This window comes from Bubalus bubalis, chromosome 21 (assembly GCF_019923935.1).
Source record: "Bubalus bubalis isolate 160015118507 breed Murrah chromosome 21, NDDB_SH_1, whole genome shotgun sequence".
In the NCBI taxonomy this organism is placed as follows: Eukaryota; Metazoa; Chordata; class Mammalia; order Artiodactyla; family Bovidae; genus Bubalus; species Bubalus bubalis.
In genome coordinates this window covers 28,710,785-28,732,258 of record NC_059177.1, presented here as the reverse complement: position 1 = coordinate 28,732,258, position 21,474 = coordinate 28,710,785, and the positions used below count along the sequence as shown (strand labels likewise).

The following is a 21,474-nucleotide window of genomic DNA, read 5'->3' as shown; positions in this document are numbered from 1 at the left end:
TTTTTGGAAGGAAGGTAGCATTCCACATCCAAGCTCCCCTGGTCTCCAGATCTTTTGTGCAAGTAAATTAGTTTCATTTGTCTCAGGGCACCTTTTTCCAGGCCAACTTCTTCCAGCTTGCCTGCAAATGTTTCTCAGTGGTGTGTTTGAGGCTTGGCTGTGTCTCCGTGTCTGGAACAAATCTTTTATTACGAGGAAATAGCTGGAAGATGATTCTGGACTCTTGGACTCTGTTCCCTTCTCAGCTGTTGACTGGGTATTTGATACCTTGGTAATTTTCAGCTTAACCTGTCCTCTCTCCTGCCTGCTTCTCATTACTAAGCATTTCACGCTGGAAGCTGAATTTCATACCTACCAGCTCAGCAGTCTTAAGCGAGACGATTAAGATTAACACCTGTTTCTGTAAGACTCTCCCAAGATGTCATGAGGCTCCATGCGTTGTTTTCTTTGCTTACCTCCTGGGTTTGCATGATTTTCCTTTGGTCCAGTGGTCATGCCTTCCACTTCAGCCTAAAACCCTCCAGATGATAGGGGTATCATGTTGCTCGTTTCACATGGGAAAGCCACTGTCCACCCTCGTCTTGTTCAAATTGCATTCAAATCTAATTTCCATGGCCCATGTGAGTGCGAGCACCACAGCCCTGTGTCAGCTGTCAGAGTTTAGCAATACCATTTCCAAACATGGGCCAGTAGGCAGCCAGCAGGCACTAGACAGCTGAATGCTGGCGGAAAAAAGCCTCAGACACCTACAGCAGTCCAAACAGTGACTCATCCTGCTATTGCCAGGATAAATATGGGAATAAAGGGTATTTTTCTCTAAGCAGGAAGAATTGTCAAAATGCTTATCACTTTATAAAGTATAACAGATTGTGCCTGTTCATGTTTTGAAATGTTCTAACCCTCCACTAGCTTTTGTTTTTCTTTGATGAGCTTAATAATGGCTTTCGCCTATTTTTCTTCTTTCTAGGAGGCCTGGAGAACTCAGGAGTTTCCAAGCTGTGCTGCCGCCTGAGCTCTGGATCCACTTGGCGGTGGTGGCCTGTGGCAATCGGCTGGAGGAGACGCTTGTCATGCTCAAATCTGCCGTGCTGTTTAGCCACAGGAAGATGCAATTTCACATCTTCACTGAGGAATCTCTGAAGCCTGAGTTTGATAAGCAGGTGATTGTGCAGAAATTGTGGCCCGGTATTTACTGAGTGTAGACAGAGTGCACTGTGGGACATGCATATCCTGTTTCCTAATGTATTTTACTGAATACTCAGCTGTGTGCCCACGAACACTTGACTCTGAGCCTTAAAGTTGTCATCTATAATATAGGGATAATTACACCCCCTTAGAGAGAGATGGGGAGGATTAAATGAGGATCAACTGAGATGATGCACTTGAAGCACTTGACCCAGAGCTCCACCCCTCCTGGTGTTACTGACACTGTTCTCAGTGGGAGTCACGCAGCTTATTTTTATCTGTGTGTATATATACATTTTGAATGACAAATATATGTGCTCATCAGAATAAATTCAAACAGGATGTTATAAATGTAAAAGGTAGAAGTCCTTGCTACCCTTGTTCCCCACACAAGAAGCTATCAGAGTCAACACTTTTGAGTAATTCTTCGGTATTTTTTTCACATCCAGGTGTGTGTATGTGTATTTATGTATCTGAGAGATTGCGTATGTATATGTGTATACATGTATATGTGCGTACTGTTCCTGTATTGAGGAACAAGTAACAGTTTCCTCCCAGTACGGGAGCGCTTTGGAAATACCTATTTTCTCTGGGCTTGTCGCATGTGTAACTATAAACCAAGCTTTGTTTTCCTGGCGAGGCTTCTCTTGCAGTGAGTTCTTGAGTGCTGGCAGAGAGAACAGCTGTTTTGTTTTGTATCTACCAACTTGTGTCACCAGGGCTACCTCCTGCCATCCGGGTAGCCACACTGATGAGAAAGGCCAAAGCAGAATGTTGAGTAACTAAAGACTAATAACTGAAAGCTAGAGAATGTATTATGATTTCTAAAGAAAAAAAAATCACTTTGACATCCTCTCCTAGAGAAGCCAGGGAAGAAACTACCTTGGGACTTGAAACTGATTGACAAATACCTTAAGAAAGATCTGCATCAGGGGAAGGGGCAAGCAAAAACATTGAAACACATGTAGGAAGCTTCTCTGAAGCTGTGGTATAACAGGAATTATAATTAATAATAATAATAGTAATCATAATTTCAAAAATAGAATAGCCTTTATCAAGGGCTTATGATTTATGATTTACTGTTATTTAATCCTCATAGCAACCCTTTGAAAAAGTTAATAACCATATCCATAGTTTTTACTAACTAATAAAATATCCGTATTTTACTAACTGAGATCATTGAGGCTTAGAGAGTCTCAGTGATTAACTCATCTGATGTCAGTTCAAGGTTTCTGACCCAAATATCCATAAACTTAACTCGACTAGTTCTCAAACTTGTAGACAGAAAACTCAGATTCAAAACTCAGCTCCACTATTCACCTGCTACCTGATCTTGGGCAAGTCTTGGGGGCTTTTTTTGGGCTTCACTAGTCCATTCTAAAGGAGATCAGTCCTGGGTGTTCTTTGGAAGGAATGATGCTAAAGCTGAAACTCCAGTACTTTGGCCACCTCATGAGAAGAGCTGACTCATTGGAAAAGACTCTGATGCTGGGAGGGATTGGGGGCAGGAGGAGAAGGGGACGACAGAGGATGAGATGGCTGGATGGCATCACTGACTCGATGGACGTGAGTCTGAGTGAACTCCGGGAGTTGGTGATGGCAGGGAGGCCTGGCGTGCTGCAATTCATGGTGTTGCAAGGAGTCGGACACGACTGAGCGACTGAACTGAACTGAACTTCCCCCTCTGCAACTTGGGACCAGTAGGAGTGATAAAAAGAGATGCTTATCTGTACCCAAGATAGGCTAGGTCAGGCTGCGCTAACAACTTCTGGAAAGCTCAGAGACTTTCCACACGCCCGCTACATGTCTCAGAGGGCCTCTCCACACGGCCCTGTCAGCCTGGGACCAGAGTTAACAGAGACCATTCTTGCATGTAGCTGGCACCTGTTGGAACATTTGGCCTCTGCAGTTCTTAAGATGCCACTAAAGGAAAGACAGATCCCCATGGTGCCTTTCACTCCCTCCACTTGACACTGACATTTCTGTTCCTGTTTAACTGTCCAGCAGCAGCTGGTCACAAGACCCACCCAACTCCAAAGGGGCTGAGAAGTATGCTCTGTGCAGGAATGGAGCAAAAGTGGCTATGGGCCAACACTAGTTGGGTCACGTACAGTATCCACTGAACAAGTATTTATTGAGTACCTACTACATGCTAGAAGGGGCATGAGAATGGAACAGAACAGAATGCAGACTTAAATTTTAAAAAGAGAAGGAAGATGTATATATATAATTACAGGTGTGTAACAGGTTATGTTTTCTGAAGGGCCCCCTGATCCTGCCTCCTACTATTCACATCTGTGTGTATTTTCCTCCTGCACTGTCCCAGGGCTGGCCTGCATGATCAGTAGCATAGGGAAGAAGTGATGCTATGTCACTTCTGAGATTAGATCTAAAAAGGCAGTACACCTTCCATCCTGGTTGTGTTCTTTCTCTCTTGGAGGCCAGCTTTTGTATCAGAGCAGCCCTTGCAGGAGACCATGCATTAAAGCATGAAGACTTCTTGCTGACATTCATGCACATGAGCTTGGAGACTGGACTTCTAACCCCATCCAGCCTTCAGATGACTCACCCTCAGGAGGGCTCCTCATCCAGAGCAACCCAGCTCACAGATTCCTGACCCTAAGAAATAATATGAGATAATGAATGTTTGTGGTTTTAAGCTACTAAGTTTTAGGGTCATTTGTTATAAGGCAAGAGGTGATACAGATATATCTACATACATAATATGTGTGTGTATGGATGCTTAGTAGCCTACCAGGCTCCTCTGTCCATGGAATTTTCCAGGCAAGAATACTGGAGTGGGTTGTCATTTCCTTTTCCAGGGATCTTCCCAACCCAGGGATTGGACCCGCGTCTCTTGCATCTCATGCACTGGCAGGCAGATTGTTTAGCACTGTGCTACCTGGGAAACAAAAGTCAGAAACGACTGAGCACAAGCACATAATATGTACGTGTACATAATGTAGAGTATGCCAGATGTCCTGCTATGTGACATCTGAGACTGGGTCAGAAAAAGGATACAGCTTCTGCCTAGCTATCTCCTGGGATGCCTGGCCCTGGAACCTCGCCACCATGCAGTGAGAAAGTCCAAATTCACCCATAGGAAGAAGCCCACACAGAGAGAAGTCAGGTCCCCAGCCGGTAACCAACCTCCACCACCAGACATGTGAGAGCAAGCCATTAGATGATTCCAGCCCCCAGCCTCAGTAGTAGTTGAGGCCCCAGACATTGTGAAGCAAAGTCAAGCCATCCTGTCTGTGCCTTGTCTGATTTTTTTGATCTTTGGAATCTATGAGCATAATAAGTGGTTGTTTTGTACTACTAAGTTTTGGAGTAATTTGTTCTGAGCCATAGTACCTGCTGCTGCTGCTGCTAAGTCGCTTCAGTCGTGTCCGACTCTGTGCAACCCCAGAGACGGCAGCCCACAAGGCTCCCCCGTCCCTGGGATTCTCCAGGCAAGATCAGTGGAGTGGGTTGCCATTTCCTTTTCCAATGCGTGAAAGTGAAGTCACTCAGATATGTCCGACTCCTAGCGACCCCATGAACTGCAACCTACCAGGCTCCTCTGTCTATGGGGTTTTCCAGGCAAGAGTACTGGAGTGGGGTGCCATTGCCTTCTCCTGGGACGTTATAAATTAGGCACTATTGTATGGGAAAATTTTGTAGCTACTTGTGCAGTTGTGTTATGTTTTGCATTGCTCAGATGACTTTATCCCTTTGACGGCTTATTTCCTCAGGTCTTTGTTACATCAGTGACGCCCAGTTGCAAAGGAAATTATAATAGGGTGTTAAAAATCACAGCAGGACATATGGCCCCTTTTTTTTCCATGCTAAGATTATGGTGCCAGTTTAGATGTAAAACATTGGCTTTTTCATAAGTTGCGGAATGTGTCTCAGCTTCAATTTCTTCATTTGTATCAAGCAAAAATCTATCATAGATCCACAGAAGGGACAAATGATTCTTGCTTTGCTTGTTGTGGAGTATAAGTGTGAGGCCATATCAGATTCTACAGATTCCTTGGAATGTTTCTGTCTAGTGGGTACTGTATTAGCCCTAAAACTGTAGATCAGCAGCAGTTGGTTTCTGCCCAGCCATGTGAGATGCTGGTGTGGAGGGGCAGGTTATCGCATCCTTCTCAGGGTTGTCAGTTAGTTTCAACACTGAGGCATTGTGGGAATATCCAGAGTGTCTTGTGATAACTTTCTGGGAGGCTCAGGAACACATACCCCAGCGTCAGAACAAAACAAAATGCTAATTGCCATCATGATCCCTCTGGAAACTGCATTGTAGGCCACTGCTGTTTCATTGAAGTAGATTTTTTTTTTAAAGCTGTTTAAGAACTAGAGTTTTTTTTAAGCTGTAGATATTGGTGTTTACCATCTACATTGTTGATATTTAATATTGGAAAGTTTCATTTATTTTTGTCATCTCCTAATATAAAAGTTGAAAATGTCAGCTGGTTGGTTTCTTAACCTCTTCAAGCAGTTCACAATCAAATATGCAATTTACCTTTGCTCCAGACTCAGAACCAGGAAATAGAAGGACACGGAAGTGGGGACAGCCACCAGCCCATTCTGGTGGGGTGCATGAGACATTGCCATTCTGTAATGGTAGATGTAGAGCATCATGCAGTTGTCAAAACCCATAAAATTGGGTGATACAAAGAATGAGTCCTCATGTAGACTATGGGCTTTACTTGATAATGTATTGATACTGGGTCATCACTTGTAACAAATGTGCCACATTCATGCAAGATGTTAATGATGAGGAAACTGTGGGATGGGGAAGGGAAGGAGAGAGAATATATGGGAACTCTGTGTACTTCCTGGTCAATTTTTCTGTAAACATAAAGCTACTCTGAAAAATAAAGTCTACTGATTAAAATAATTTTATTATAAGATTAATATAAGCAGAGAAAGTAATATACACTCCCTATAAAAGTTTTAAAGAATACAGAAATTTAAACATAGAAAATGACACCCCCACTTCCATAGGTACCCACTTTTAACAGTTTGGTGCATGTCTGTTCAGATTTTTCTCTACATGTAAAATACACGCATGTATTTTGCCCTGTGTGATAGAACCATATTATAAATTTCTTTTTGGACTTTGCTTTTTCTAAAACCTAACTATATATTGTAACTATTTTTTCATAACGGCACATATGCATGCATGCTAAGTCATTTCAGTTGTGTCCAACTCTTTGCGACCCCATGGACTGTATGTAGCCTGCCAGGCTACTCTGTCCATGGGATTCTCCAGGCAAGAATACTGCAGTGGGGTGCCACGTCCTCCTCCAGGGAATCTTCCCAATCCAGGGATCAAACCCACGTCTCTTGCATCTCCTGCATTGGCAGGCGAGTTCTTTACCACTGGTGCCACCTGTACTTACCCTTTACAATAGTCCACTGTGTAGTTCCATCATAATGCATTTTCCCAGTTCCTTATTATTGAGTATTTAATTTGTTCCCAAGGGGATTTTGTTTTGTTTTGTTTTTTATTGTTTTCTAAGAACTTTGTTTTGGTGAAAGTCCTTGGACCTCTGTCTTGGGGTTTGTTATTAGCACTTTCTAAATTGCCCTCTTGGAAGTTTTTTTTTATAATTTACCCTTCCAGCATTAAGGTGCGAGTTTCCCATCATCCTTGCCAACTCTGGATGCTGTTTTTTAAAATCTTGACAATGGTCTGTTCAGTGAGCACCAGTTATGGTGATAAAGTTAAACTTTCTATGCATGCTACCTGAATAATTTATATGTTGCCACTCAGAAGTTTTAGGTGTTTTCCATATTTCTGGAGTCTAATCACCCTCCCCTTCCCTGCTATCTTTTTCAGCTTCGACAGTGGCCTGACTCATATACAAAGAAGTTTGAGCACAGAATCTACCCCATCACATTTTCGGCTGGAAACCCTCAGGAATGGAAGAAATTATTCAAACCCTGTGCTGCCCAGAGACTCTTTCTTCCGGTAGGAACACCTGCTTTTTATAACATGCTGCTTGGGAGAGAATTGCATTTGGAAACATCATGGAATAAAGTAGCGTTTGTTTAGAAACATTTTAATTACAGTGGTTACAGGGGAAAATATGTTCCTCTTAGATTTTGTAGTTGATGCTCTTAATGATCAGGGTGTACAGAGACGGTCCCTGTGGTTGAGAAATTGTCTTTCTCAAAGATTGAGGGACTAAGAGTATCCAGAGCATTCTTGATTATGAGTCTTTGTGACTATGGATCCACATTTTCTAGCTCTGTGGACCTCACTAAATCTCTAAACTTCTCTAAGCCTCACTTTCCTCCATAAGCTTGGCACATAGTTGCTGCTCAATAAATGTTATTTTAGATTTTCATTATTTCTCTTACAATAAGAACTACTACTGGATGTCACTCTGTTGTTGTTGTTGCTTTAGTCACTAAGTCATGTCTGACTCTTGCGACCCCATGGACTGGAGCTGCCAGGCTCCTCTGTTCATGGGATTTTCCAGGCAGGAATACTGGAGTGGGTTGCCATTTCCTTCTCCAGAGTATCTTCCTGACTCGGGGATTGAACCCACATCTCTGACATTGGCAGGCAAATTCTTTACCACTGAGCCACCAGGGAAGCCCAGCTGTAACTTTGCTAGGGAATAATTCAGAGAAGGTCCAGAGTTCCAGTTCACCTTTTCCATCTGGAGTGTTCAAGTTGAAAGTCTTTGTTTCCTTTAAAAAAAAAATCCTAAATAGAAAAGCACCAAAGATATACCAAAGCTGACAATATCACTGAACAAAATGGCAGCTTTGACTTGTGAATTGCAGCCTTGACATTTGTGAAGGTCATGCTTTCAGTAAACATTTATTGAGTGCCCATTAGGTGCTAAGCTCTGGCTTAGTGATGGTGATATGGCAGTGAACAAGACACCCATGGTCTTTTTTATTTTTTTTTATTTTTTATTGAAGTATGGTTGATTTACAATGTTGTGTTACTTTCTGCTGTACAGCAAAGTGAGTCAGTTATAACTAACATATATCCAGTCTTTTTTAGATTCTTTTCCCATACAGGTCATTATGGAGTATTTAGTAGAGTTCCCTGTGCTATACAGCAAATCCTTAATAATTATTTATTGGTCTTGCCCCCTTGGAGTTTGAGTCTAGCATGGAAATGAACAAGAACTTAGAAATGTGATCCATGATGAGATGGAGAACAGAGTCTCATGGATGTATGTAACATAGGGTTACACTTTGATCTGGGGGATATCTAGACAGTTCTGTTGAGGAATGGCTTTTATGCTGAAATGTGGAAGAGGGAGTAGTAGAAGGCGGTGGTCACTGGGTGCCTAGAGTCTGAGAAGTAATGAGAAAAAAAGGTTCCAGGTAAATGGAATAGTAGGTATACAGGCCCTACTACAAAAGTAGGAAGGCACATGTTTGAGAAGATAGAAGATTCCGGTAACTGAAAACAGAGTGTGGTGGAATAGAAGGGGTTGACAGGGTCTGGAGCTTGCAGACTCTATAAGCCATGTTGGAATGTCTGATCTTTGTGTTAGGACAGTGAGATGCCACTGAACAATTCTTAGCTTGGAAGTGAGATGATCTGACTTGGGTACTGAAGAGGATTCATGGATTTCCCTGGTGGTTCAGTGGCTAAGACTCCATGCTCTGAAGCTGGGGACTGGGTTCAATCCCTGGTCAGGGAACTAGATTCCACATGCCACAACTAAGATCTGGCACAGCCAAATAAATAAATACATATTTAGGGGGGAAAAAAAGAATTCACTTGTTCATTACAGTATGGATAGTGGAATTGCTGAGACCAATTAATACTGACTTCAGCTCTGGCGGTTGGTTGCCTTAGAGATGAATGCAGACCATGCCTCTATCCCTATGAGTAGCTGGCTATGAGAGTGGGGGTGATCAAGATTTCACCAAGGTTTCTGATCTGAACAGCTTTTAAAGTTGATCTGTTTGAAATTGCCAGTATTCAGCTATTTATGACCTACAAAAAACGCTGTTTCTTTTAGTTCAAACTATACAATGTATGTGTGTGTATGTGTGAGCTCAGTTGTGTCCAACTCTCTGCGACTCCATGGATTAAAGCCTGCTGGGCTCCTCTGTCCATGCAATTTTCCAGGCAAGACTACTGGAGTGGGTTGCCATTTCCTTCTCCAGAGGATCTTCCTGACCCAAGGATCAAACACACATCTCTTGTGTCTCTGCATTGGCAGCAGACTCTTCACCACTTCATCACTTGGGAGTGTATAATAGTAGTGCTATTTAGAGATGGAAAAGGGGACTTGCCTGGCGATCCAGTGGTTAAGACTCTGTGCTTCCACCATAGACGGCATGGGTTCAATCCCTGGTTGGGAACCTAAGAGTCCATATGCTACATGGTGGGGCCAAAAAAAATCAAAAAATGTAAAAACAAAACTTAGAGATGGAAAAGGCTATAAAGAAATACCATTATTTGTAAGGGAGAAGATGAGTTTAATTGGGATCATATTTTGATTTTGAGGTACCTGGGAAACACCCACACAAGGAGGCCTTACCATCTGTTGGTCTGAAACCCCAAATGGCAAATGGCATTTCTAGCGTTTCCTAATTAGAACCCGTGAAAAAGAAATACAAGCTGGATGTACTATTGGTGGAGATTTGCTGCACAAGTTCACTGACTACTAAATGACCTGTCTTTCACGTGGTACAGCCTTTAGTACAGGTTGTGAGATGGGATTCACTTTATGAAACAAAGTAAGAAGTGGCTCAGATGGTAAAGAATCCACCCACAGTGTAGGAGACCCAGATTCGATCCCTGGGTGTGGAAGATCCCCTGGAGAAGGGAATGGCAACCCATTCTGGTATTCTTGCCTGGAGAATCCCATGGACAGAGGAGCCTGGAGGGTTACAGTCCAGGGGTCTCAAAAAGTCAGAGACAACTGAGCGACTAACCTTTTGACTTCAAGAAGCAACTACCCTAAATCAGAACTAAAATCTCTGGGTTGGTGTTATGAAAACTATTTGAGAAGACAAGAAAAAAATCTCAAGCTTCTGCTTAACTGTTTTAGGGGAAAAATATTAGAAATCCCAAGTAATTATTGGAAAATTGTCACCCCAACCTACCAAAAAAATACTAACAACCAAGTAGAAGACATTTGAATTTTCCCTGACCTTGAATTGTGACTTGACTGCCGCTACTAAAAAAACAAACCTACCACACGATGGTTTTCATTCATTCCCCGCTGAACAAGTCTATTCCATTTTGAATGACAAATGAGTGCTGGAATTCCTTATCTGCTTTTGATAATGGAAACTAGCCCTTCTTAAAAATAATAAAGAGAGATTGTGGTTGACAGAACAGTTACTTTCCCTGAGTTGTATATCATAACAGAAGATTATAAACATGGCTTTTCTGGACATCAGTGAGATATATTGATCTTCATGGTAATTTGAAATAAAGTCTGGGTGATGTTTTCCTTGGAATTTGTCTCTATAAAACCAAATCAAGGGTGCTGCTCAGTCAGTGCAGAGGAGATGGAGATTCTAAAATGCAAACATTCTGGCCCTGGTCAGTCAAATACTGAGAAGCAGTCTTACCTTTTTTCTGAGGGAGTGTCGTCTGTAGATGAAACCTTTTCTCAGGTAAGTGAAAGTAAAAGTAGCTCAGTCGTGTCCGGCTTTTTGCAACCCCATGGACTCTACAGTCCATGGAATTCTCCAGGCCAGAATACTGGAGTCGGTAGTTTTTCCCTTCTCCAGGGGATCTTCCCAACCCAGGGATCAAACCCAGTTCTCCCACATTGCAGAAGGCTTCTTTACCAGCTGAGGCACAAGGGAAGCCCAAGAGTACTGGAATGGGTAGCCTATCCCTTCTCCAAGGGATCTTTCCAATCCAGGAATCGAACTAGGGTGTCCTGCATTACAGGAGAATTCTTTACCAACTGAGCTATCAGGGAAGCCCTTTTCTCAGGTAAGATTTTACTAACCAGAGAATGAACCTTTGCAAGTCAAACCTATTAGATTCTCAAGTACAATTACTGGAATTCAGATCCCACCAATTCAAGATTTATGAAGTCCTAAATCAATCAATGGTCGTTAACTTTTCTGTTTCTGTGAACAGTGGATCTAAGGACCATTATTAGTGCGAGCTAACAGGTGACTTGATGAAGCTCCCTAGGCTGCATAAAGCTCAAAGTATTTAAAACAATATGCCAACCACAGATAAGTCAAATCTGTCCTTTCAAATTGATCCTGGAGGACTTTTCCCTTTTTGCTTAGTAAAAGCCAAAAAAAGCCTTTATTTTTCTAAGAACAACTGTTTTGTGAATTCACATCACCTTTTCTTTATTTAATAGGAATTAGTGAGATTTTATACTGAATCTCCACATTTTGTTACACAATGTGCCTGTTTGATTATAAAGACCTATCTCCTCATGTTCCTCTCTGCAGATCCTGGGCTTCCCAAGTAGCACTAATAGTAAGAACCTGCCTGCCAATGCAGGAGACCTGAGACTCAGTTTCAGTCCCTGTTGGTTATCCAGGCTCCTCTGTTCATGGAATTCTCCAGGCAAGAATACTGGGCTGGGTTGCCATTTCTTTCTCCAGGGGATCTTCCCAACCCAGGAATGGAACCGGAGTCTCCCACATTGCAGGCGGATTCTTTACCAGCTAAGCTACCAGAGAAGCCCATAAACTCTCACTAATTCCTATTAAAGAAAGAAAAGGTGATGTGAATTCACAAAACATAAATATGTCCTGAGAATTTTTTAACTGTATTTCCAACGAACTTGTCCCATTCTTTAATATTTCAAAGTAATACCATGCCAAATAAAAATCTTAATTACCTAGATTTTCTATGTAACATCAAGAGCAACAACATATAACCTTCCCTTTTTGCACTTACAGTTTGTTAAAGAGGTCTTTACCTGGTTCCAGTATTTGGAAAACTTTATGCCCACTAGGAGAATGTTCTAATGCGTCTGCCATATGTTGAGGGAAAAGAGAGGTTTACTTGGCTTATTAGAACCTCGTTTTATTAGAACTTTTTATAATTAAGGTAAGGTTTTTGTATTATCAATAATATGTTTCAGAATTAGCAATTAACGTTGAGACTTTCTTGGAAAGAACCTTTTGTATTTCAACAAACATTGACAGGCAAATAGGAATATATTAAAAAGCCTTATTAAGAGGAACATCAGTTCGCATCATCATAAATGATGTCTGTATATTTCATCAAGCCCTAAGAGGCCTTATATTATCAGGATGAAGTTAACTACCTAAAAGATTGCATGAAAATGACCCTAGACACCAATTTTGTTCAACAAGTTTTCCACATTTACTCACACATTATTAAACATTTGACATTTAGGATATTAGTTACAACTCTTGGTTACCTGTGAGAGAAACTCAATTTCAACTATAAATAGCTAAGCAGAGAAAGTCAAAGAGGAGAATTAAAAAATTGGCTTAAAACTCCAGGACATGGAAGCAACCTAGATGTCCATCAGCAGACAAATGGATAAGAAAGCTGTGATACATATACACAATGGAATATTAATCAGCCATTAAAAACAATATATTTGAATCAGTTCTAATGAGGTAGATGAAACTGGAGCCTATTATACAGAGTGAAGTAAGCCAGAAAGAAAAACACCAATACAGTATACTAATGCATATATATGGAATTCAGAAAGATGGTAACAATAACCCTGAATGCAAGACAGCAAAAGAGACACAGATGTATAGAACAGTCTTTTGGACTCTGTGGGAGAGGGTGAGGGTGGGATGATATGGGAGAATGGCATTGAAACATGTAAATTATCACATGTGAAACGAGTCGCCAGTCCAGGTTTGATGCATGATACAGGGTGCTCGGAGCTGGTGCACTGGGATGACCCAGAGGGATGGGATGGGGAGGGAGGTGGGAGGGGGGTTCGGAATGGGGAACACATGTACACCCATGGCGGATTCATGTCAATGCATGGCAAAACAAATACAATATTGAAAAGTAAAATAAATAAACTGGAAAAAGAAAAAAAAGTTGGCTTAAAACTCAACATTCAAAAAACTAAGATCATGGCATCTGGTCCCATAACTTCATGGCAAATAGATGGGAAAACAATGGAAACAGTGACAGACTTTATTTTCTTGGGCTCCAAAATCACTGCAGATGGTGCCTGCAGCCATAAAATTAAAAGGTGTTTGCTCCTTGAAAGAAAATCTATGATGAACCTAGACAGCATATTAAAAAGCAGAGATATTACTTTGCCAGCAAAGGTCCATCTAGTCAGTTCAGTTCAGTTCACTTCAGTTGCTCAGTCGTGTCCGACTCTTTGCAACCCCATGAACTGCAGCACACCAGGCCTCCCTGTCCATCACCAACTCCCGGAGTTTACCCAAACTCATGTCCATTGAGTCGGTGATGCCATCCAGCCATCTCATCCTCTGTCATCCCCTTCTCCTCCTGCCCTCAATCTTTCCCAGGGTCTTTTCCAATGAGTCAGCTCTTCGCATCAGGTGGCCAAAGTATTGGAGTTTCAGCTTCAACATCAGTCCTACCAATGAACACCCAGGACTGATATCCTTTAGGATGGACTGGTTGGATCTCCTTGCAGTCCAAGGGACTCTCAAGAGTCTTCTCCAACACCACAGTTCAAAAGCATCATTCTTTGGGGCTCAGCTTTCTTTATAGTCCAACTCTCACATCCATACATGACTACTGGAAAAACCATAGCCTTCACTAGACAGACCTTTGTTGGTTAAGTAATGTCTCTCCTTTTTAATATGCTGCCTAGATTGGTCATAACTTTCCTTCCAAATTTTTAGTTCAGTTCAGTTGCTCAGTCGTGTCCGACTCTTTGCGACCCCATGAATCGCAGCACGCCAGGCCTCCCTGTCCATCACCAACTCCTGGAGTTCACCCAGACTCACATCCATCAAGTCAGTGATGCCATCCAACCATCTCATCCTCTGTCATCCCCTTCTCCTCCTGCCCCCAATCCCTCCCAGCATCAGAGTCTTTTCCAATGAGTCAACTCTTCGCATGAGGTGGCCAAAGTACTGGAGTTTCAGCTTTAGCATCATTCCTTCCAAAGAAATCCCAGGGCTGATCTCCTTCAGAATGGACTGGTTGGATCTCCTTGCAGTCCAGGGGACTCTTAAGAGTCTTCTCCAACACTACAGTTCAAAAGCATCAATTCTTCACTGCTCAGCCTTCTTCACAGTCCAACTCTCACATCCACAGGAAAAACCATAGCCTTGACTAGATGAACCTTTGTTGGCAAAGTAACGTCTCTGCTTTTCAATATGCTATCTAGGTTGGTCATAACTTTTCTTCCAAGAAGTAAGCGTCTTTTAATTTCATGGCTGCAGGCATCATCTGCAATGATTTTGGAGCCCCCCAAAATAAAGTCGGACACTGTTTCCACTGTTTCCCCATCTATTTCCCATGAAGTGATGGGACCAGATGTCATGATCTTTGTTTTCTGAATGTTGAGCTTTAAGCCAACTTTTTCACTCTCCTCTTTCACTTTCATCAAGAGGCTTTTGAGTTCCTCTTCACTTTCTGCCATAATGGTGGTATCATCTGCATATCTGAGGTTATTGATATTTCTCCTGGCAATCTTGATTCCAGCCTGTGCTTCTTTCAGCCCAGTGTTTCTCATGATGTACTCTGCATATAAGTTAAATAAGCAGGGTGACAATATACAGCCTTGACGTACTCCTTTTCCTATTTGGAACCAGTCTGTTGTTCCATGTCCAGTTCTAACTGTTCTTCCTGACCTGCATACAGGTTTTTCAAGAGGCAGGTCAGGTGTTCTGGTATTCCTACCTCTTCAGAATTTTCCACAGTTTATTGTGATCCACACAGTGAAAGGCTTTGGCATAGTTAATAAAGCAGATAGATGTTTTTCTGGAATGCTCTTGCTTTTTTGATGATCCAGCGGATGTTGGCAATTTGATCTCTGGTTCCTCTGCCTTTTCTAAAACCAGCTTGAACATCTGGAAGTTCACGGTTCTCGTATTGCTGAAGCCTGGCTTGGAGAATTTTGAGCATTACTTTACTAGCATGTGAGATGAGTGCAATTGTGCAGTAGTTTGAGCATTCTTTGTCATTGCCTTTCTTTGCTGTCTAGTCAAGGCTATGGTTTTTCCAGTAGTTATGTATGGAAGTGAGAGTTGGACTATAAAGAAAGCTGAGCGCTGAAGAATTGATGCTTTTGAACTGTGGTGTTGGAGAAGACTCTTGAGAGTCCCTTGGACTGCAAGGAGATCCAACCAGTCCATCCTAAAGGAAATCAATCCTGACTGTTCATTGAAGGGACTGATGCTGAAGCTGAAACTCCAATACTTTGGCCACCTGATGCGAAGAACTGACTCATTTGAAATGACCCTGATGCTGGGAAAGATTGAAGGCAGGAGGAGTAGGGGACGACAGAGGATCAGATGGTTGGACAGCATCACGAACTCAATGGTCATGAGTTTGAGTAAACTCTGGGAGTTGGTGATGGACTGGGGAGCCTCGCATGCTATAGTCCATGAGGTTGCAAAGAGTCAGACATGACTGAGTGACTGAACTGAACTGAAGCAGAAAAGGCAGTTTATTCACTTATCTGACTGTAGAGTCCAGATCAGAGGACTGATCTCAAGCACAACTAGATCCAAAGGCTGCTGTAATGTCACCAGGACTCTGTCTCTCGTAGTCCTTTGCTAGGCTCACATCATGAGAATGATGATTGCTTGAAGCAGCCTGAGAATTATGTTCTAGAAGCTTAGCTGCTGCAGTGGAAAAAGAGCCTGGCAGGGTGGTGACATCTGAAATGTCAGCAGGAGAGTTCTGGAAACTGCTCCCCAGTGAAACAAGCATCAGTCAGTTCACTCGCTCAGTCGTGTCCGACTCTTTGCGACCCCATGAATTGCAGCACGCCAGGCCTCCCTGTCCATCACCAACTCCCGGAGTTCTCTGAGACTCACGTCCATCGAGTCAGTGATGCCATCCAGCCATCTCATCCTCTGTCATCCCCTTCTCCTCCTGCCCCCAATCCCTCCCAGCATCAGAGTCTTTTCCAATGAGTCAACTCTTCGCATGAGGTGGCCAAAGTACTGGAGTTTCAGCTTTAGCATCATTCCTTCCAAAGAAATCCCAGGGCTGATCTCCTTCAGAATGGACTGGTTGGATCTCCAAACATAACTGATTTTATATATATATATATATATATATATATATATATATATATAAAGACTTTTTATGTGGACCATTTTTTAAAAATTTATTGCAATATTGCTTCTTTTGTTTGTGTTCTAGTTTTCTGGCCCTGGGGCTTGTGAGACCTTCCCTTCTTTGGAAGGCAAAGTCTTAAGCATTGGAGCTTGAGGGGAGTCCCAGAACATTATTTTTAAAACAACTATCTAGAATCTTTGGAAACTGTCCTAATGGCCTAAGCAAATGAAAAAAACAGATTTCTTACTCAAGAAAATCTACTAAAACTTAATAAGAAAGAGTGAGAATCTGTGCGAATTGAGCCATGACCCACTCCCTCCCTCTCCCCTTCTACTCAGCATGGTGGAAGCCCAACTCAGTTCAGTCAAGAACATAGGAATCCTTTCCTCCACAGCTCCCAGTTGAGGGATATGGTATTTTCTTGGGTGCAGGGGGTGGGGAGGTCATCAGCATTTCTCATCTCTACCAGCAGTGTCTTACAGAAGCTTAAATCCCAGGCAAAAATGGCCAAGGTTTCAGAGGCTCCCTTCATTAAGAGAAAGCTTCATGAGAGCAAGAAGCTAAATAAACTATAGACCAGTTAGTTTACAAGGGAGAATCAGGGGAAAAAATATAAAAAGTGCCCTTCTGGTCAGAACAAAGTTCGAAGACCAGCTTCTAAAACTGTCCCCTCAGATGTGCCTGAATTTAATGGATCATCCTGCAGAGCAACTCATGCTCAGGCCATTGTCAAAAATACAAGAGCAATCAGCTGCAATTAGTGAAGGCTAACAGCTGTGTCATCGATAAAGCAAGAGAGTTCCAGAAAAACATCTATTTCTGCTTTATTGACTATGCCAAAGTCTTTCACTGTGTGGATCACAATAAACTGTGGAAAATTCTGAAAGAGGTGGGAATACCAGACCACCTGACCTGCCTCTTGAGAAACCTGTATGCAGGTCAGGAAGAACAGTTAGAACTGGACATGGAACAACAGACTGGTTCCAAATATATTGTCACCCTGCTTATTTAACTTATATGCAGAGTACATCATGAGAAACACTGGGCTGAAAAAAGCACAGGCTGGAATCAAGATTGCCGGGAGAAATATCAATAACCTCAGATATGCAGATGACACCACCGTTATGGCAGAAAGTTAAGAGGAACTAAAAAGGCTCTTGATGAAAGTGAAAGAGGAGAGTGAAAAAGTTGGCTTAAAGCTCAACATTCAGAAGACTAAGATCATGGATGGCATCTGGTCCCATCACTTCATGAGAAATAGATGGGGAAACAGTGGAAACAGTGTCAGACTTTATTTTGGGGGGCTCCAAAATCACTGCAGATGGTGATTGCAGCCATGAAATTAAAAGACTCTTACTCCTTGGAAGGAAAGTTATGACCAACCTAGATAGCATATTGAAAAGCAGAGACATTACTTTGCCAACCAAGGTTCGTCTAGTCAAGGCTATGGTTTTTCCAGTGGTCATTTATGGATGTGAAGAAAGCTGAGCAACAAAGAATTGATGCTTTTCAACTGTGGTGTTGGAGAAGACTCTTAAGAGTCCCCTGGACTGCAAGGAGATCCAACCAGTCCATTCTAAAGGAGATCAGTCCTGGGTGTTCATTGGAAGGACTGATGCTGAGGCTGAAACTCCAGTACTTTGGCCACCTCATGCGAAGAGTTGACTCACTGGAAAAGACCCTGATGCTGGGAGGTATTGAGGGCAGGAGGAGAAGGGGATGATAGAGGATGAGATGGCTGGATGGCATCACCGACTCAATGGACATGAGTTTGGGTAAACTCTGGGAGTTGGTGATGGACAGGGAGGCCTGGCGTGCTGCGATTCATGGGGTCGCAAAGAGTCAGACACGACTGAGTGACTGAACTGCACTGAACAGTGGGTATAATACCAACAGTGGTGAGCAACTTATGGGAAAGATTAGAGGAGTAGTCAATCAAAAAGAGCCCTGATAAAAACCACTGTCATCCTGGGTGACCGTGGGTACGTACAGGCTGCATCCTCTGAGGAAAAATGTTATAGATTTCACACACAAGGTGAAGTGGACTGCACTGAAATAGTCCAGTTAAGATACCAAACAAATAAACAATATCAACAAGCCCTGCACTTTTTGGGGTGGGGTGTAGCATGGGCAGGGGAGAGTTATCCAAAGTTGCTAAAACATCCTAAAATGTATTATCATGCTAAAATATATTAACATGCTAAAAATATCATCTAAATTTTTTTCAATGAAATAATATAAGGCAGGCAAATAAACAAGAAAGTGTGACTCATTCACAGGAAAAAAATGCAGGCAACAGAAACTGACTGGTGAGAAGACCCAGCTGTCAGATTTAGTAGAAAAAGACTTCAGAGAAGCCATTATAAATGTATTCAAGCTACAAAAGGAACCTGTGCTTAAAAAAGTAAAATATGATATGATGATGTTTTGTAAAATTGAGACTGTCAATAAAGAAATTTAATTTTTTTTTTAAAGAGCCACCTAGAAGTTTTAGAGTTGAAAAGTTGAAAATAACTGAAGTGAAAAAATCAGCTATTGATTTGAACTTAAAGTAGAAAGAATCGGTAAACTTGAAAATAATCAAATATTAAGATTATACAACCTGAATAACAGGCAAAAATAACAAATAAAATTGAGCAGAGACTTGGAGATGTGAAGTACCATTGGAGCCACCAGGACATGTATGATGGGAGCATCAGAAGGAAAGGAGAGAGAGAAAAGAACAGAAAAAAGTTTTGAAAAAATTATGGTTGTAAACTTGTAAATTTGATGAAAAACTATTTACACATGGAAAATCAACTCCAAGAAAGATAAACTCAAAGAGATCCACACACAAATCATGGTAAAAACCCTGAAAGACCAAAACAAAGTTTTATGAGCCGCAAAAGAAAAATAGTTGTCACATGTAAGGCAACTCCAATAAGATTAACAACTGACTTCTCAGTAGAAATTGTGGGGACTTCCCTGGTAGTGCATCTGAGCCACCAGAGAAGCCCCAAGTATACTGGAATGGGTAGCCTATCCCTCCTGCAGGAGGTCTTCCCAACCCAGAAATCAAACCCAGGTCTCCGGCATTGCAGGGCGATTCTTTACCGGCTGAGTTACCGTCAGTTCTTGGCTTGGGAAGATCCCCTGGAGAAGGGGATACCCACTCCAGTATTCTCGGGCTTCCCTGGTGGCTCAAACGATAAAGAATCTGCCTGCAATGCAGGAGACCTGGGTTTGATCACTGGTTTGGGAAGATTCCCTGGAGAAGGGTATGGCATCCCACTCCAGTATTCTTGCCTGGAGAATCCCGCAGACAGAGGAGCCTGGTGGGCTACAGCCCAAAGGGTCGCACAAAGTCAGACACAACTGAAACGACTTAGCACTCACGCACTGGGAACCAAGATACCACATGCCTCATGGTGCGGCCATAAAGTGAAAAAACAAAAACTGTGGATACCCTGAGACCATGAGATAACATTATTTGAAGTGCCAAAAGATGGGGAGAACTGTCAAGCAAAAACTTTATATCCCGCAAAATAGTTTTTAAGTTGAAGGTGAAATAAAGTCATTCCCAGATAAACAAGATCTGAGATAATTCATTTACAGCAGAACCACAAGAATAAAGGAAGTTCTTCAGTCTGAAAGCAAATGACTCCAGACAGTGATTAAAAAATCATGTTAAAAAAAGAGTATAATAAAGGCATTAATGCAAAGGAAAATATAAATGAGTATTTCTTACCCTTTATTCTCTTGATTGATTTTAAAAATGATTGTGTAAAACATTATGTTTATATTTTGGATTTGTACTGTTAAAATATATTTAATAATAATAGCACAAAGGAGGTTAGATGAAGAAAAATTATACGGAATAAAAAAATGACAGCAGATAGTAACTTGAATCCACAGGAACAAATGAAAAAAATTAAAAATGGCATATGAAAAAGTTAATATAACAAACACCATAAATATATACTTGTTCTTCTTCCTCTCTCAGCTTCTTTAAAACACATAAAATTATATGAAGTAGCAATTATACTGTTGGGCTTATAACAGTATTGATGTAATATGTATAACAATGATGTTATAAAATGAAGAAGAGGAAATAGAGTTATATATGACTGACATTTGTATATCTCACTGGAATGTAGTGTAAATCTGAGGTGTATTCTGATAAGACATATATGATAATCTCTAGAGCAACCACCAAGGAAACATCTCAAAAAGCATGGTGAAAAGAAATGTATTAAAATGCTGCATTCAAAAATACTCAGTGCAAAAGAAAACAGTAAGACTAGAATAATAAAAAAGACATGATACATATTGAAAACAAAAATAGGAGACATAAATTCAGCTCTGTCTATAATCACATTAAATAAAAATGGGTAGAAGTCCAATCAAAAGATAGAAATTGCCAGAGATAGATGATAAAGAATACAATCCAACTATGTTCTGTTTATAGGAGACATACCTCAGGTTCAAAATGCAAATAAGTTGGAAAAGATATGTCAATCAAACAGCAACCACAAGGAAGCTGGACTGGCTATACTAGTATCAGATAAGGTAGAATTTAAAAAGCAACATTAGTAGAGAAAAACAGGCGTATTTTGCCATGATGCACGTGTTAATCCACTAAGAAAATATAACAGTTGTAAACATTTATGCACTGTTTTTGCATTTATGTAAAATGTAAAAGCCCCCAGAGTACTTGAAGCAAAAAATGACAGAATTAGAGGAAGAAATAGGCAATTCACCAATAATATTAGGTGATTTCAATGCCCCACGTTCAATAATGGATTAAGCAGTAGGCAGAACATCAAGGGAATAAAAGACTTGAACAACATTATAAACCCGGTACAGCCAGATAAATAAATATATATTAAAAACAAAAAAGTTGGAGAGATAGCTGTTTCATCTAATGCACAGAAACCAGCACAGAGTCAAAGAAAGTGAAGACACAGAGGCATATGCTCCAAACAAAAGGAAAAGATAAAACTCCAGAAACAGACCTTAATGAAATGGAGATAAGTAATTAACCTGATTTAAGAGTTTAATGTAATAGTCATAAAGATGCTCACTAAGGTTGGAGAGCAATGCATGAACAAAGTGAGACTTTAAACCAA

The 21,474-nt window shown here is 41.4% G+C and overlaps 1 protein-coding gene across 1 annotated transcript in view; it reads left to right on the top strand.

The window, feature by feature from the left end:
* Positions 1–21,474, top strand: part of GXYLT2 (glucoside xylosyltransferase 2) — an 81,507-nt gene that overhangs the window by 22,507 nt on the left and 37,526 nt on the right. The window contains exons 2-3 of the mRNA XM_025273042.3: positions 968–1,160; positions 7,019–7,150. Of these exons, the coding sequence (XP_025128827.1) occupies positions 968–1,160; positions 7,019–7,150 (325 nt within the window). The remainder of the gene's footprint in view (positions 1–967; positions 1,161–7,018; positions 7,151–21,474) is intronic.